The following is a 17859-nucleotide window of genomic DNA, read 5'->3' on the forward strand; positions in this document are numbered from 1 at the left end:
GTTGTTCTTTTTGTTATGTTATGTACAGGTTGCGTGTTATATATTGGTCTGTTTACAGTGATGGAAAATAGCCAAGTACTGTACTTAAATACAATCTTCAAGTACTTATTTATTCATGTACATCCACGCCCATATTTTAGAAGGAAACATTGTACTTTTTATATCACCACATTTATTTGACAGCTATAGTTACTAGATACGTTAAAGATTTTTCAGATTTTTATTACTGCAGATTAAACTACTTTGTACACTGCCCAACAGTATATAAAGTAATTAAATTAACTCCACCTTGGCCAGGTACAAACAATGTATATGTATATGTATATGTATATGTATGTGTGTGTGTATGTGTGTGTGTATGTGTGTGTGTGTGTGTGTGTGTGTGTGTGTGTGTGTGTGTGTGTGTGTGTGTGTGTGTGTGTGTGTGTGTGTATGTATATGTATATGTATATGTATATGTGTGTATACATATAAACTCTGCCAGGACAATCTGCTGCATAATGAGTGTTTTTTACATAAGTAAGTGGGACAATGAGTTAAGAGTATTTTTACATTGTTGTTTTGCAAGTTTTGCTTCAGTTAAGGATCCTAATACTTCTTCTACCACTGCCTGTTTACAAGTTCATACATATTTAAAGGTAGTAGCCTAATTTTTGAGGACTAAAATATGAAATAAAATATTACAGGCACAACCTGTGATCCAAAAATCAAAAGAGTACTACTGAAATTCCAAATACCAAATCTCCTATTACTGCAGAACCTTCCATTACTCCAAAGATTTTTTCATTTTTCTGAACAGAGATAAAGCAGGCTTATAATTTGAGTTATGAACAGTTAAACACACAAAATTGTTATTTTTCATCTCGAAGCTGAACACTTCAAATATATGTGAATATAATGTATTTAAACTGTTTGGTAAACATATCACTTATAGGTGATGTGCAGTATAAAACTTTTGATTAACCCTTTTTTACCCATGAAGTTCACCATTTTGAAAGACAGGGCATTTAGGGGGAAGAGTAGATCTAATGAAAGGCTATTGAGTTGCATTATGGGAAATGTATGATCCAGTGTTTTTGGAGTTTGACCATAAAGTCTATCATCTATAGGACTAAAGGGCAGAATTATGCAGCTTTGATTTGAACTATTCTTTCTTTAAAATAAATCTGCTTCTTGTGAGTCCCCCAACTTAATGGAAGTACAATACTGAAACACTGGAGTCCCTATTACAGCTGGACTACAGCTGGAATACAGCTGGACTACATTTAGCTCTCTCAGTAACCATATGATAGCCTGATAATTTAATCACTTCAATATACATAACACCTCATTTGTACAAAGTGTTCAACACAGGCACATTTATTTCTCTTTGTTGTGGGTACCAACTATTGTCCCAGAGTCAATAATGAACTTAAAGGCTTGTTTATGTCTGTAACTGTCTTTAGAAAAACATACATAAGTACTTTTGATGATTTTTGAGTGATCCATTATGTTTTTAGAGAAATAATATGACCAACACAAAATGGAAAGACCTATATTTTATTATAGACTGGACATATTGAAATAATCATTGCAGTGTTTTAAAAGACTCTTTTTAGTAATGACAGGACTCTGGACACAGGTTTAGTTGATAAAAATAGCGATTTAATTCTTATTTCTTTCATAAAAGTATTGTCATGTAGGATTATACATTTCCAAAAAATAAATAAATTCAATATCTTGTGTATAAAAAAATCTGTTTCTAAAATCTATCTTCAGACCACAGACAACAGTCATCCACATGTTTGCAGTTATCATCTCTCTGTTGTTGCCAGTCAGCTGTGGGAAATATCACTTTATGTTCACAATAAGGGATCTTTGAATACACCTTAAAATGCTCTTATGGTTACAAAAAAACAACCATACCGTTACATATGATTGATAAAGTTATAATAAAAATACACTCACTGCATTTATAGCAATACACCAATAATTATCATTCATCTGTTACATCATTATAGAGCTTCTTTTGCATATGAGGACCAAGTTTAGCCCCTTAAAAATGTATGTAAGCTGTCAACGAGTTCCTTTCAGGCTCAACCCAAAACATAATCATTGAACATCATCATTCTCCCTCCTGATGAGTGACACAATTAGGCTTGCAAGGCTTGAACATACATCATATGTGAAGTTAGGAGTGAATACGTGAAGTGAAACTGTACAATTCATACATACAGTAAGCAAACAAATGGTTGCTTTGTGCAACTTGGGAGTAACTCCAGTTCTGAGACACATTATAACAAATACCTGAAGCTTATAAGTGAAACATGACATTACTTTTTCAAATTGTAATGCAAACTTTGAGAATTACATTTCTAACTGAGTATATTCTTTTTTTGTGTGTGTGTTATTGTTTTATTATATCTGTACCTTCTTTAATTTTTACCACAAATCAAAAAGCATAGCAGTTACAATGTCACTTATTTTAAATGCAATCAAAACGCAAAATAATTTCAAGTGTGTTTTTGAAACCAACTCTGGTAAGAGCTGCGTGAGAAATATGCTATCATAATAAAAAGCCCAAAGTTAGCCCATTAGTAATAAAGGGGTGAGGGAATATAAACTGACTAAACCAGCAAGTCAGGATTTGAAAGCAATGAACTAGGCGCATCGACATGGAAGTTGTCACCACTGCAACTTGCATGCAAATACATGGCTCTTAGAAAAAAAGGAGTGCATGATGTCAGTTTGCAAAAAAATACAGACCTGAAAATAAATACATTTCACCCAGTTTGCTCTAGTTCAGAAAGTTCTGTTTGCATATTTTCAGCGAGAGGCTTGGTGTGAACAGTCTCTGCACATCACTGGATATCATTTGATCCTTTTATCAATGCTGAGTGATTTGGCCTGTTTGCATTCTTACAACAGCACACCAGGTCTTCATCTTTTAGCACCTGGTTCATTTTAAGATAAAGCTTAAAAATATCATAGTGGTGCATTTATTTGTACACCTGAAACTTCTATTTGTTGCACTCTTTTGTGGGGTGTGTCAATGTATACAAAGTATGTATAGCCAACATCTGTTGAGAAAAAGTTTGATTTTTAGTTAAAGAATAATATCCCTTAAGAATATTTTCAATACATTTTCACAAAAAATGGCCAAACTGAAAAAATGAAGGAAATAATAATACCCCATACACCCCTAACCCTAACCCTAAAGCTTTATTCACCCAAATGCCTGAACAGGTCTAACAGTAGGTTTTACATCCATCAGTGCAGGACTTCCTCTGTTAACGTGGTGATTTCGCCATCCAAGAAGGGACTGAACTATATATATATATATATATATATATGGAATGAACCTGCTTAAAAGAAGTGCATTTTTATTTATTGGGCCTTAAGAAGTGTTACTTGCCTAAATAAGCCAAGTGCCTCACAAGTTTATCATTCAAATGCCTCCCAGAAGGCCTATGGTGTCCTCCATATGTCCGAGGCATTATACACAAGTGTGGACATATGAAACTAAACTGCAGGAAATGGGCAAGCAACATTCAGAGATTGAGGATGCCCAGATGATTTTAGAGGGCCTTCAGGGGAGCTATTTCACCTCACAGCAGTCATAATGGACTTCCCCAGCTCTTGACAACAATGGCTGAGCATAGCTGACTGTATTTCCCAACGTAAAATTCAGCCATTTCATTGGTTCACAGTAGACATGCTCACTCTTGCCTTAATTTGCTGAATACAGTGGAAAGCTGGGTTTATATTGAGATACCAGTAGGTAGGATTGGCTAGTAGCTGTAGGTCAAATTAAAACATTAGCTGCTTTGCTAAATTAGCTTTGTTTATATTACTTGAGTAGCTTTGCGATATAACTTGTGCGGAAAACAAGAAGTTACTAAAATGCCACAGAGACATACTGTAAGTGTGGAAACAATTATACAATCCTTCACATTTGCTTATGTTTCTGACCTAACTTTCACTGTACAGAGTCCCCGCTCTGAGCCCAGCTGTTACTCATTTACCTGTTTCTTATGCCAACTGACCCCTTTCACAAACATGGCCACCATGCAGTCAGAACATATTAGGGCATTAATGTGTTTACCATTGCTTTGGCTCTACTCCAGTACACTGACTATGAAATGCAACAGTGCATCAGATCAAAGAGCAGAATTCTTGTTTTTCAGTTTTAGGAATTACCTTTAGGAATTTAGCAAGTTTAGAATCTCTTCTTTCTTTTATTGTGAGTGAGGTCAATCTTATAAATATAGACTGCTTAAGTCAAAATATTAAAGCACACTGAGGAAGGCTTGAGGCTATAACATCTGGTAACATGGTGGTAAAAAGTATTTAAAATACCACTTCTGTCAGTGTGGACAATTAATTCTGGTGACAAAGTATGTTTGCCATGTTTGTGACAAAGTTTCATCTTTCAATGGACCTTTAATGTTATGCTGACTGTGACTTGCATACTGTTGTGATAACTAGGGAGCTAGTCGTCAATGTTTTCATATGTATGTCTACTAATTTAAAGAAAATAATATTTCAGTCATTATATGGAGGAAAAAATGTATATGCCCACAACAAAATCCAGCTAAAGGACACTTGCAGATTTTTTCTCAAAGAGCTGACAAAAATAGTAAGACCAAACATGCTATAACATTGGTGTTTTAGCAATTGTAATCCTTCCAATTGTAATTCCTATTTTTTCTCAATCATTTGTCATGCTATGTTCATTTGAACTGTTTGTCCTAATGTTTCTCCCATGCATACAGGGTTTGTGTTTATGGTACGGCATTTTTTTTGTTTTGTTTTGTTTTGTTTTTGTTGCTGACATGTGCCTGTATATCCTAAACACTGAATGTGATATTATGTTATACAAATGAAGTTGACTTGCCTTCATTTTTCAGTTTCAGTTTTCACAGATTTAATCTTTGCATTATTTGCATTGTGTATGTGAAGAGGCTCCAAACCTCCCCGTGCGTATTTAACTGAAGTATCATCTCAGTACAGTATGAGATCTAGCAGTTAGCCTTAATCCCTCAAAAATTGACAGCTGAATACATCTCATCTAACAGCAACAAGATAACCTTGAGTTGAACTGCACAAGAAAAAAACAAGTTAGTAAAGCTGATACAACCTGAGGAGCTATCTCACACACAAAAAATGACAGGAAATACTGATTTGCTTTGAGGTAAAATCCTAGTCAGAATTTGTCAGAGTAAAACAAGAATTTGAAAGTGCAAAAGATTTGAATATTTATAATAACCATTCAGTGTAGTTGTAATGTTTTCCATGGTATTTAAACATTCATTTCATGCAGGTTCAGATTTCATCTTTGCAGCTTTTGATGCTGAGATTTCTAGCTGATGAAATATAACTTATCATCTCGCACATTTCCAGCAAAATGTTTTTCCACTGGCCAAACATCACAGCATTGTCACAGATTATTTATCTATTCAAGACGAATACATTTGGAAATGTATCTAGATTTGGCGTCTGATTGTAACGTTAACAAATTCTGACTGTGATGTTACTTCATACTTGTAATGTCACCCATTCAGCCAGTTAGCTTTGCACAAATATTCAATAGTTGCCAGGCGAAAAAAACAAAAAAAACCATAACAGATCAACACAAATATAAAATTGCATAGCTTGGATGGAGGGAGATGATTGTATATCACTGCTTGTCTGGGTTCAACTCTCACTCTTTGTGCATGATAAACACATAGAAAGAAATACATGGAACAAACTTGTTTTGACAGCTTTTGAATATGCAGTTTGGTTCTACAGCACACTTATAAAACAACACTTTAAATGTAGGCTGTAGGTGAGACATGCATAGTCAACAACTGAAGAGGGAAGAAAAAACAGCAGTTATTAGTTTGCCTTTAGGTTTGAAGTTCAGTTCATATACATTGCTCTTGCTCTAGCTCATTGATGTTTGAAAGAGGCGTTCATAGAAGAGAAGTCTGGCTATGGTACAAAGACAGCTGGATACTGAAGTTTCTCAATATAATTTCAGTCAGCCAACTCACATGGAGTAGATTGTTATTCAAATGTAGAGTATGTACAGCATTAGTCTTTGGCGTCTAGGCTCTGACCCCTCACTCCCCATAAGGAAACACTGATCTCCCACAGCAGGGAGTGAAGACGCTGCTAACTTCCCCCTTAGAAGAAGATAGACTCAGAGCCTCCAGGCAGATGCTGGGATGGAGGTGTGGCTTTTGAAATGCTATATGAACAGCAGCAGCAGCAATGGCAGCAAGCAAGCATGTGAGCGGTGTGGCAGCTGGTATGCAGCAAAGTGTGAGCAGAGCACTGACGACTTAAGTATGCCGCCATGATTATAAGGGTGCTTGGATATATGTTACAGTGAGGGGAGTATGGCATGTGAGTGGAGCAGCAGCTCAAATTAGGCTGACTGAACTAGCTTGCAGGCGTCGCTTCATAAAAATCCAATTTGTAGTCTCTCTTACTACATTCTTCTTGTTGGTCTCTGAGGTGAACTACACAGGTCCACGGGAGCACAACACAGGCTTTTTGGGCAGAGATTTGGCAAAGCAACACTCCAAATCACTCCAGGTGAAGTTAACCCTTTGCTGAAGAGGAATAAGCAGCTTGTGCTGCACCCTCCTTTTTAAAGAATCCACCTTAGAAAAGAATTTATCCAATATATTGATCATACATCAATTTAGCCGGTATATGTGAACATGAACAAATCTCTTCCAAAACTAGATACCCGAGTATCAAAGCATCAAGCTGAGATGCTGTCGAGAGACAAATACTTAAGGCTTCTCAACTGACAGATAATTGAAAAATCTGAGGAACTTTTGCCAATGAGCTGTATTTCATTTTAGCAGAACCACCATATGCTCATAAAATCACCATGAATATTGTTACTGTACCTACAATTTCATTCTGCTTTTGTTGATAGAGCTGTGTCAGGGTTTGTGTCTTCATCATATCAAGACAATCTTGGCTCTGTTTGGTAGATTTGGGAAAAGACTTATTGATGTTCACAAATCAGGACTGAACTCTCTTGTTTCAGTGTGGATTGTCCTTTTACCCCTCTCCCTGTAGCTCAAGGAAGATAATGATACTAATCCCTAATCAGTATCAACAGGGACAACTTCACCCCGCTGGCTTCTTCTCAGCTTTCAGGCTGTAAGTCTTTCTTCCTGCCTTTCCTCCAATGGGAAACACCACAGTCTGAAAAAAAGACGAGAAAAAAACTCCATTAAACATTTACACCTTCATTTCTCACTGACTGAGCAGCTGATTGAATAACTTTTATAAATATCGTGTAGTGTATCTCAACACATGTGTTACTGTCACAGTATGAATGTGGACCACCTCTCTCTCTTTATGGATATAAAGAAACAGCCACGGGACCAGAGTTACTTTAAGCACAGCTTTGCTCTCAGGTTTCGCCTTTATGACGACTCACACGCCAAGTAGCTGCAGCTGTACTTTTTGACTTGTGCACTATAACATAATATTGTGACAAAACCACAGAGACTTGGACCACTGACGCAGCATATTCAACTAATGATATCTGGCTAATTTCCAGACCACAGCAGACTTCCTGAAACAGGAAAGGATCAATTTTATCAGATGGGTAGCTTTTTAATCTGCAAGCAATGTTGACCACTCAAAATTCATGCAGAATTTAGTGTATATAATACAGGTTATATTGAGAAATATCCTGTACTCCCTTAGATGATAATATAATTTGCTTTGTTTGGGGATGCAAATGTTTTTACTTTATAAAACTTTTTTTTTTCATTTTTCCAACATTTTTTCTTTATTCTTTTATCACAATATTTCTTAATTTCCTCTTCTCGCTGCTCTAATCCTAAAGCTAAAAACATAAAAACATCTAAAAGTTGAATGCACAAAGAAAAGAAGAACAAGCCTCCACCGAAGTACATCGTATTCCACTTATTTCAGTTGTTTCCATCCATTTATCACCTCGCCCTTTTATCCCATCTGCTCTAAGTTATTCTCCATGTTTGTGTTGAAAAGAAATATTTGTCTAATGAGGAGGATATGCTCACCACAATTGGTTTTACACATTGTAGTTCGGCCTGCATGTCCAATTCTGCCTTTAAATTGCATTCTTTTAATTACATTTGACTTCTGGTCCACATCACAAAGCTGTACCAAAACATGTTTAAATGATCTAATGATCCTACATCATTGTTACAAAGTCTGCACATTGAAGACTGTTCAACATCCTGTATATTTAGAAATATACATATAAATATTTAGAAAATTGTTTTATAGCTAGAATTCTATACAAAAAAATATATTGAAAACAAAAAATATGAGTAACTTGCTGATGTGGAGTGTTATGTTGGTTGGTTTGTATGAGACTGTGAACTGATATCACTGTTTATGTGGTATCAGCCGCCTATCCACCACTAAGTGGCAAAGCAAACTCACATTTTTCAGATACACATCAGCTCGTTCGTCTTTAATTTTCCAGCCTGACAACATTTCCTCCGGTTTGTTTGTTGTTATGATTTCCCTCTGCAGCAGACTGGCTCTGTGGCACTTGGCTCGAACAGTTACTCCAAAAAACACCAGACTCAAGAAAGGCACTGACTGAATAAAAGAGCAGGGACCAAACCATTGAAATATTGATGCAGGTTGAGGAGTAAAATGGAAGCAGGGTATTTATCTATATTCTGGCATTATGAGTGTTTGGAATGTATCGCGTCTCATGGACAGACAGGGGAGACATGAATTACGCTGCAGGACTGGTTTGAGAGGTTGAGACATTTTTGTTTTTTAATTTTCCACGATAAACTGTCACGAGATTTTGGCAAGGCCATCACATGAGACACATAACAATGTGGCACTGTTTTCTTGAGGAGTGCCATAACATCGTGTGCTCCAGATGCGAGGGTCATCCAGCACACATTGTGTGCTGTCATATCCTGACAATGACGGATTACCTTGTGTGTGTGAACATATGGCCAGGGCAGAGAAATTACAGCCTACCTACATTAGTGAAAAGTTCTGGTGTACTTCCAGCAAACATATTGCATTCCCCATGTGTGCCAAGGTAATCTTTATTCATTATTCTATTACTATAGTTTACAGGTTCAATAGTTTTTCATACAGGTGTTTTTATTTTCATTTAAGGGTCATGTCTAGATGGTAACCCTAGATTTGCGAAACTCTTGCGAGCCGCTTCAAAATATTCTTGTCGCACTGTTTTATGGTGAGACAACGCTGTGGTTCAAGTCTGGTTAGCTTTAGGCCCAAAAACCACTTGGTTAGGTTTAGGGAATGATCATGAGAGGCTTTTGACTTGCAGGGAGCAATTTTACATATTTACATGACCATGTTTAACATCTGACATTATGACAATATGAAAATAACAGAAAATCACAAAAAGAATGATATGTCCCTTTTGCCTGTACATGATGGCTACCCCACATTTCCTGCTTTCCTTTGAAGTGTTAATCTGCTCGCTTCTTGATATATTTTTTAAAACCTACAGGTACAAAGTAAGCAGGCAAAAATGTGAGCACTGTGGCATGCGTTGTAGTTGCTCATCTATGCATGGTAAAAAGCGCATCACAAGCCTTGATAAAAGCTTTGAAACCTTGACCAGAGTGGGACTCTGCCCCACTTTACTGAACTGGTAATTGCATTGGAGCTGATAATGTTCTTTAATTTTATTGACAGTTAAATGACATTTATGTAGCGGACTACTGGAGTTTCTTAAAAGAGAGTGAAACTTAACTTTATTTGGTACTTAGCTGATGTAATGTAATTCTGGGATTAGCAGTGACTTTCACAGTGCTTGTAACAGTCACGAACATAGATTAACCTGTGACAGCAGCCTCATACAGATGAGTCAAAAGCAGGGTGAACACATGTTACTGTTAAGTACAGCACGCCATATGACAATTTCCTGTATAAAAGGTTTTATAACTTGATTCTGAAAGTAATCTAAGAAATTCAATTAAATGCAGACAATGTGTAGATTTAAGCTAACATTGCCATGTGCTGTCACCTTTTTCATACCCTGCTTCTTAAACACATCACATGTACAACACGCAGATCTGCTGACGGGTGTTAATTTTCCAAGAATAAACAGGTTTGTAGTATGTGTTAAGTGTAGATCCACCCCTAAATTATGCCAACCAAACAACAAATAACTCAACATCTTTAGTCCACTCACTCAGCTAGTAGCAGGGCAGTGATTTCTCATCACTTCACCATCTGCTACTGAAATGTGTAAAATGTTGGCAGCTGCACTGATGAGCCACAGTTTGTGATACTGCAGCATGCTGCTACCAGTTTCTGTGATTGTGATGCACGCTGGCATTTAGTATTTGGAGATAAAACATAAAACAGATAGCATAAAGATAGAAATCTATGGTAGCTTTGAATTGTGAATGCAAGAATCCTTCTTGCAGGGGTCTGCTGGTCTGGAGTGAAACCCACATGAGGCTCATAACAGTGTTAAATTACCTCAATGTTCTGGTTTCCCTCTTGCAAACATATTGCATTCCGCTTCCCAAGTAAGGTTCAGTCATGTCCTGTCAATTTAAGCACAGCAAAATCCGGGGGGCCCCTCGCCCAGAGTGGAGGAAGGGCTCTTCAAAAACAAGTTAGACTTGCCTGCCTCAGCAATCCATAAACAGCAAAACCAGCAAAGCTGTGCTGCTGTACATTTAAATATTGCTTACTTTGAATACCTTTTTACGTTTAATTTACATTTAAATTGAATTACATTGTTATTAAATCATCAATTATGCAGCCATATTTTAAATGAATAATAAAGAGATATTTTATATTGTCACCTAAAATAACTACAAGGAACTTTTAACTGGTTATGAAACACTCTCATGACAACTCTGATGTCTCGATATGACCGACATAAGCAAACGAGACCATCAGAAAGAAGATTGGCTATTTCTATATAGTTAATCTAAATGCCTGCCAACGGATCAGATTTCCAGCGAAATCCGACGAAATGATTTACGGCACACAGAGTGGAAAAGCCTATGTTTACATTACATGTAGCATTGTAGCATGAGGGAGTATAAAAAGTTACTAGGACAAAGGGAGGAGATTACTCTTTGTTTCATAATGTAAAAAGTAAAGTTAGATTTGTTGTTGGCTTCCCGACTCATTTTAGTGAGTGATGTGTGAGCATGAGTGAGAGAGAAAGAGCAGTGGTGATCGAGCGAACTAGAGAGTGAACAACAGTGTGGTGAGAACAAAGATCTGAATCTGAGAAATAAAACATTATTTTCTCATTATTTCACAGCGGTTATCTTCTAAAGTACATACTATTATCTACATAAACACACCTCCGCACAACCGTGCGGGAAGCCATTTTTTCCCAGAACGGTGAAGTCATGACCCACCCTACTCTGTCTCTGACTAGCTAGTACTCATTGCCTTCATTGGTTAGGTTGTTTAGGTTTAGGCATGAGGGGTGAGATTGGTTAGGGTTAGGGTACGAATATCAAGGTAAGCCAAACAGAGGCAGTGTAGGGCGGGTCATGACTTCACCATCCTGGAAAAAAAAAATTGCCTGCAGGAAGGTGCTGCATTGCCGGATTTGGTGGTGAATGCAGCCTTACATGTAACCTAGATGTATGAATATTAAAACAAAGTTTACTTTGCTTCACCATTGTCCTATTACAATTATTAATCTTACGTTGCCACAAACAGATACATTACCTCATCCCTATACATCCTGCAAACAGCTATGCTTCAAAAACCATTTATTATTACAAAAGGACACTGAAACGACAAAACAGTGTGCGGTAAGAACCTTTTCTTGTAAAGCACTTTGAGCTGCATTCTATGTTATGAAAGGTGCTGTATAAATAAAGTTTTTTATTATTATTATTATTATTATTATTATTATTATTATTATTATTATTTTTATCAAATAGCACACTGACTCACATTTAGTATTTGAATAGACTACGGAGCTTTCAGCATGTAAATGCTGAAAGATGCTTTTATAGACAGATTCTTTCAGAATGATAAGTCCTTGAACATAACTTACACGTGTCTTTGGCCTTGTTGTCTCTTCTTCAGTCACCTCGTAGCCAATTTATTTTTAAAAAAAATAAATAAATAAAAAAACATACCAAAAGAAAACAAACAGGGATCAGGAGCTAAAATATTCATGGCAAATAATGGCTCTGGTTAAAAGCAATAATATCTTCTGTAAAAAAAAAAGTTCTGTAAAAACTGATTTTAATATGTCAAGAGAGAGTAAAGATTCCACCTTAAGTATGACTTGCAGCTCATCCAAGCTTGTGCGGCATGAAAGGAAAAGGCAGATTTACTCAGCTCTATTTGAGTGGTTGGGACGATGATGAGAATTTTCTCTGATGATCTAGTGTTACAGCTACTGGAGTAATATTTCAATAAACTGGATATGTACAGTAGTTTACTTAGTAAAGCTTTTGCAATAAAAATTAACATATGGGCTTTTCTCCTTAAACACAGTGAAGTCCATTGAACTATTTAATATAAGTTACAATGATGTGTATGTACACTTGCACCAGTTACAAACCGCAAGGCAGCATGATTGACTACATCCAGTTTTTGTGAAAGAGCTGAAGATGCATGCATATAAATTACATTACCACAGTCCAATACTGACAAAAAGGTACTTTGGACTTATCTTTTTCTAGCAGTAAAAGGAAAACATTTTTTAAAATGAAAATAAAAACCTTACTTGGTATAAGTTTTTTTTAGGAGGCTAGACATATACACCAAAGGTCAACTTGTCATCAAGCCAGATGCCAAGGTATTAACAAGAAGTAAGCCTCTCTAGATGAATGCTATCTAGTGTTAAGATCGTACAATCAGTGGGTCATTAAAGGGGAACTCGTAAAGATCATAAATTTGGTCTTTTTTCAATATGCCCAGCTTTTGTTGAAAGCAGATACAAGGGCCAACAAGGCCGTTTCAGACCAGATGCACACCTTTTATGGAGTGGAGCTATTGCACTTCCACACATGTTTTAAAGTGTACACACACACAAAATGAAACAAAGATGCTTTGATCCTACTCAACAAGTAGTGATGTGCACTGTATGGAAGAAGTCACAAATGTAAACTGTCACACTACTGAAAACAAGGCTTGTTGAATTTAAATTGCCTGTTAAATTTCTTTCCCAGTGTTTATCTCAGTGAAATAGTGTTTGACATTTTAACTGCATTTTATTTATTTTAACAGTTTACAGTTTGCCTCATTCCCATGATTTTGTGATAATTTACAACAGTTTTACAATGGTTTCATGAAACTAGCAATAAAAATGCCATTTTGGTATTTTCTATTGCTCGTGCTATGATTTGGCAACATGTTTGATGAGTAGGAATTCAATAAGTGTATGTGGTTTTTTCTGTGTGCAGAACAATACCATTTTATGGAAATCTGGAGCCACAAAAATGTGTCCAAATGGCATGGTGAAGGCTTCAGCACGCCCCAGGGCATCAAAGGCTTGGATGTGCTTTGACAACAGATCCATGTTACAAAAAATGATGGGTAAGTCACTGTCTTGACTCCTGACTGTCAACTAAATTTTGCTTATGTCACATCTAAACTGAAACTTTAGTTGGTTCTGATTGATGAATGTACATGTGTCGTGAAAAAATGCACATCCACTTGCTTCACAAAATCTTTAACCGCATATGAGACATATCACGTTCTGAGTATCTTGGCAAGGTTGTTCCAAAATGTAGATGAAAAACAAATGTTAATGGCCCTTTTGACATCAGGACTCCTACATACTGGAATGTCTGACCTGGGAGACTACCTAACTGCTATCATCTTAATGTTATAAACCTGTGAAACATATATGGAATGGCTTTTTTGTTGATTGTCTTCACTTTTACACAGCATGTGATGTCTGTGTACTAGTCTCTGCTTTTATCTTATAGTCTACTTATAAAATAGAGCATACATTTAATTCTATATTGTTGGTTATTGCCTGGGAGATTCTTCACATTGTTATACTCACAGTCCTGCTGTGCTTTTGTGCTGGCAAAGCACTCACTGAAGAGGCAGTGCATGGTGTGGCAGAAGTTGTCCAGAAGAAATTTCGGAGTAGCAAATCGCCAGCTGGACTCTGGCACTCTGTCAGGCTCTTCTGTCAAATGATCCCAAATGTCCTGGATAGTCTCTGGAAGCTCCCGGTGGAACACCTGGACACACACACACACAAACATCAAAAGACATTCACAGTGAGAATTTCAACACTGGATATTTATGGCTCTTAGGTCAAAATACTCAAGACATATGACCTGATGAAAAAAGCACAAAAGCTTCCCTGTGCTGTGAAAAAACCAGGATTGGTCACCCATCAATCCCTTTTTTTTTTCCAAAATAAAAGAAAAAATCGAGCAGATGCTTTCAATACATAAGCGTGTACATAAATAACCAGGCTGAACTTGTGACTCTTGCAGCCTCTATCCAGTCTATAGTCTGTCTATGGGTCAATGCCTTACATCAGCTCATATTCAGGGTCTCCATAAAGTTTACAAAACATTGTCTATGTAGTTGTTGTTATTCAGGTTTATTTGCTTTCTCTTTTTGGTTACATAATCACTTGGCAACAATATTTGTGCACCCACCAGCACTGGACCAACCCCTTTCCCAACATTACTGTGGGCATTGTAACCATAACAAAGTCGACTTTCTATTATCTTAACATGAGTCCCATTCCCTGGTTCAGCCATTCTCACCAAACTGTGGCCTGTGGCCCACTTGATGGCGCTCTAGAGCCCACCAGTGGGAGGACGAGGTCTTTCCAAATGGTTTGATTTTTTTTTTTTTTTTTTTTTAATTTACAAAGCTAGTTATTGTATCTAAATGTGCTCAAGAATTCACATGAATAAAAAACGTCAAATTAAAATGCATAATTTCAATGACCAGTTACATTTCTCCATGCCAATCGACAGATCATCAGGTAGAGACAAACGTGTTTTGCCACTGTTAGCTAGCTAACATTCCCTCTGATGCACTGACACAAAATGGATCGGTTTCTGAAACGAAAAAGTGATGCAGGAGACAACCCCGTGCCAGTTAAAGCTCCTAAGCATGTGGTGAGGAAATATGACCATGAATACATTAAATTTGGATTCATAATGGCAGGCAGTGATGCTGTGCCGAAAGCACAGTGTATTGAATGTGGTGAAATCCTGTCAAATGAGGCACTAAAACCATCAAAGCTCCAGAGACACTTAAACACAAAGCATCCGAGATGTGTTGGGAAGCCAAAAGAATATTTCCTAAGGAAAACGGACAGGCTTCAGGCACAACAGAAAGTCATCATAACATTAACAACTCAGGCAAAAGACACTTTGAGAGCTAGCTATATGGTTGCTGCTCATGTAGCGTGTAGCAAGAAACTCTGCGATTGCAGAGGAACTTATTTTTCCTAGCACTGTGGATATGTGCCAAGAGTTACTGGGGAAGGGGAAGAAAGTTCAGGTTTTTCAGATTTCCGTCTGCGAGGAGCAAACATGCTCAAAGACAGCTCTAGATTCAGCATCTGAAAAGGGACAGGCCAACTGCTTGTGTCAGTCGAAAAGACGAGGACCTTACAGTGTCTGGTGTTGGGAAACCCTGGAAGCCTGGTCTTCATGACTGAATTTGTGGGAAGAATTTCATGGCAAGTGTGTTTGATGATGGTGGTAGAGAGTGCTGTCTAACACGTCAGTCCAAAACCTCTCATAGGTGTGCAACTGGGTTGAGATCTGGTGACTGTGAAGGCCATAGAATATGATTCACATAATTTTCATACTCATCAAACCATTCAGTGAACCCTCGTGCCCTGTGAATTGGGGCATTGTCATCCTGGAAGAGACCACTCCCATCAGGATAGAAATGTTTCATCATCGGATAAAAGTGATGACTCAGAACAACTTTGTATTGATTTGCAGTGACCCTTCCCTCTAAGTGGACAAGTGGACCCAAACCATGCCAGCAAAATGCCCCTAAAGCATAATAGAGCCACCAGATCCCCTCACTGTAGGGGTCAAGCATTCAGACCTGACACGGTTTTTCCTTGAATTTGTCACCCGTTTGTATATTGCTGCAACCTCAAAATGTGATGTTGATTAACTGGAGTACTTATGAAGGAGAAAAACTTGGATTTTCTGGTAAACAACTTGATTTTTTGGGTAAACACTTTATTCATAGATGTAAATATTCATAACACTTTATTCATAGATGTATATATTTAAAAGTTAAGCCCCATATCAACGGATGGAACGAATGAACTCAAGCTATTGCATATATATATGCAAAATCTCTTCAGTGGATGACAGACAGATATGCCTTGAAACTTTTTTCTTTATTGGACTTGTTTATGCTGCTTGAATAAGACCCTCACTCTTAGTTTACTGAAAAAAAAACCTTTCAGGCACCACTAGTGATTTTCACTATTCACACATGCAGCTATATTCAGGAACATTTCCATCTTGCACCTTTTCACACATGCCAAGGTAATGCCAGAATAGATGGGGCAAGGGACAGTCCAGCAGATGGTGGTAATGCAACGCTTATGGATACCAACCGCCATAAAACTCAACTCAAGAAGAAGAAGATGGAGCAAGGCTGGATGTATGTGTAATTGGCATAAGACATCTCTTATTATTTTCAGGAACATGGCGGGTGAGGAGCTGTTTTTGTCGGGTGCCAATGTTCTTGTAATGTATTTAATATTCAACAAGTTTGCGAGACATATCACCCGCAAAAGCATTGGCAAGGCAACCGTAAACATGTCACAGATTCAAATACGTCATCAGCGGAGACTTGTGATTGGTTCGTTTGCTGTTTCTTACACAGGGAAAGTCTAGCAACAGAGCAGATTTTCACCAGAACTGCATGAAGTCGTGAACGTGGCTGTGAAGACACTAAGACTCAGCTCAAGGTGTTCTGCTGCTCCGTGTGAAAGACTTGATGCAGATCATTTGCAGCTCTTGTACCACAGTGAAGTAAGATGGCTTTCAAGGGGATGTGCGTTTAATCACCTTTCTTAAAGTGAGAAAAGATGTGCACACATTTCTGGAGGAGCAGCACTCCCCTCTTGCTGAGAATTACACTGATGGTAACTTTTGTGCAAAACTGGCAAAACTTATCAGATATATATTTGACCAGTTAAATCAGCTCAATATATCGATGCAAGGCAGAAACAGCGGAGTGTAGTGGAGGGACAATTGACATGTTTTCACTCCAGAGTGACACTTTGGAAGCCTCTCCTCATGTCAACTTCTCCAGGGCTATAACCCAACATTTGACTCGTACAACTCATGACATGGACACCTTTGGATTTCGGACACTTTCTCTGTGGATACTGCCTCAGAAGACATGGCTCTGTCCACTGTGTTGGAAATGTTGAAGAAAATCACTCAAGTCCTTGTTCAAAGTTTGCTGTGATGGAAGTGGTTTAATAGCATTACGGAAATGCGTTGAGCTTACTGACACAGAGCTGGTCTGAGGCAGTAGACTGACCCAGAGCAGAAGAAATGGAAACACTTTATACTGTAAGATCAAAGCAGTGATCAACAATTAGTAAACAAAAGGTTGGAAGGGAGGGCATTTGCATTCAGACCTTACAGTGTGACACAGTGAAGATCAAGGGTCAACATAGTAAGGGGGTGGGGGGAAAGGAAGGGGCTCCTAGACAGATGAAATCAAGGGGCAGGAACAGGAGGGGGTGCTGCATTTTGACAGGATCAAAAACGTCAAATTAGCAGGGGTCAAAGACAGGAAAGACACACAGTTGGCATCTTGTTGATCGAGGAGTTGTTCCCAGATGTTACTTGATAATCAAGTCTCTACCCAAATGTGTATTTTCTTCTTAAGAAAATAAACTGA

General features: G+C 37.7%; 1 protein-coding gene across 2 annotated transcripts in view; it reads right to left on the minus strand.

The window, feature by feature from the left end:
• Window positions 1-4877: 4877 nt before the first annotated feature.
• The window catches only part of il34 (interleukin 34), a 43717-nt gene continuing 30735 nt past the window's right edge, over window positions 4878-17859 (minus strand). For both annotated transcript variants that reach the window (XM_042411048.1, XM_042411049.1), the window contains 2 exons: window positions 13997-14180; window positions 4878-7191 (listed from right to left, as the gene is read on the minus strand). In XM_042411048.1, the coding sequence (XP_042266982.1) occupies window positions 7133-7191; window positions 13997-14180 (243 nt within the window). In that variant the 3' untranslated portion in view covers window positions 4878-7132. The remainder of the gene's footprint in view (window positions 7192-13996; window positions 14181-17859) is intronic.

Source organism: Thunnus maccoyii, chromosome 5 (genome assembly GCF_910596095.1).
Source record: "Thunnus maccoyii chromosome 5, fThuMac1.1, whole genome shotgun sequence".
Lineage (NCBI taxonomy): Eukaryota > Metazoa > Chordata > Actinopteri > Scombriformes > Scombridae > Thunnus > Thunnus maccoyii.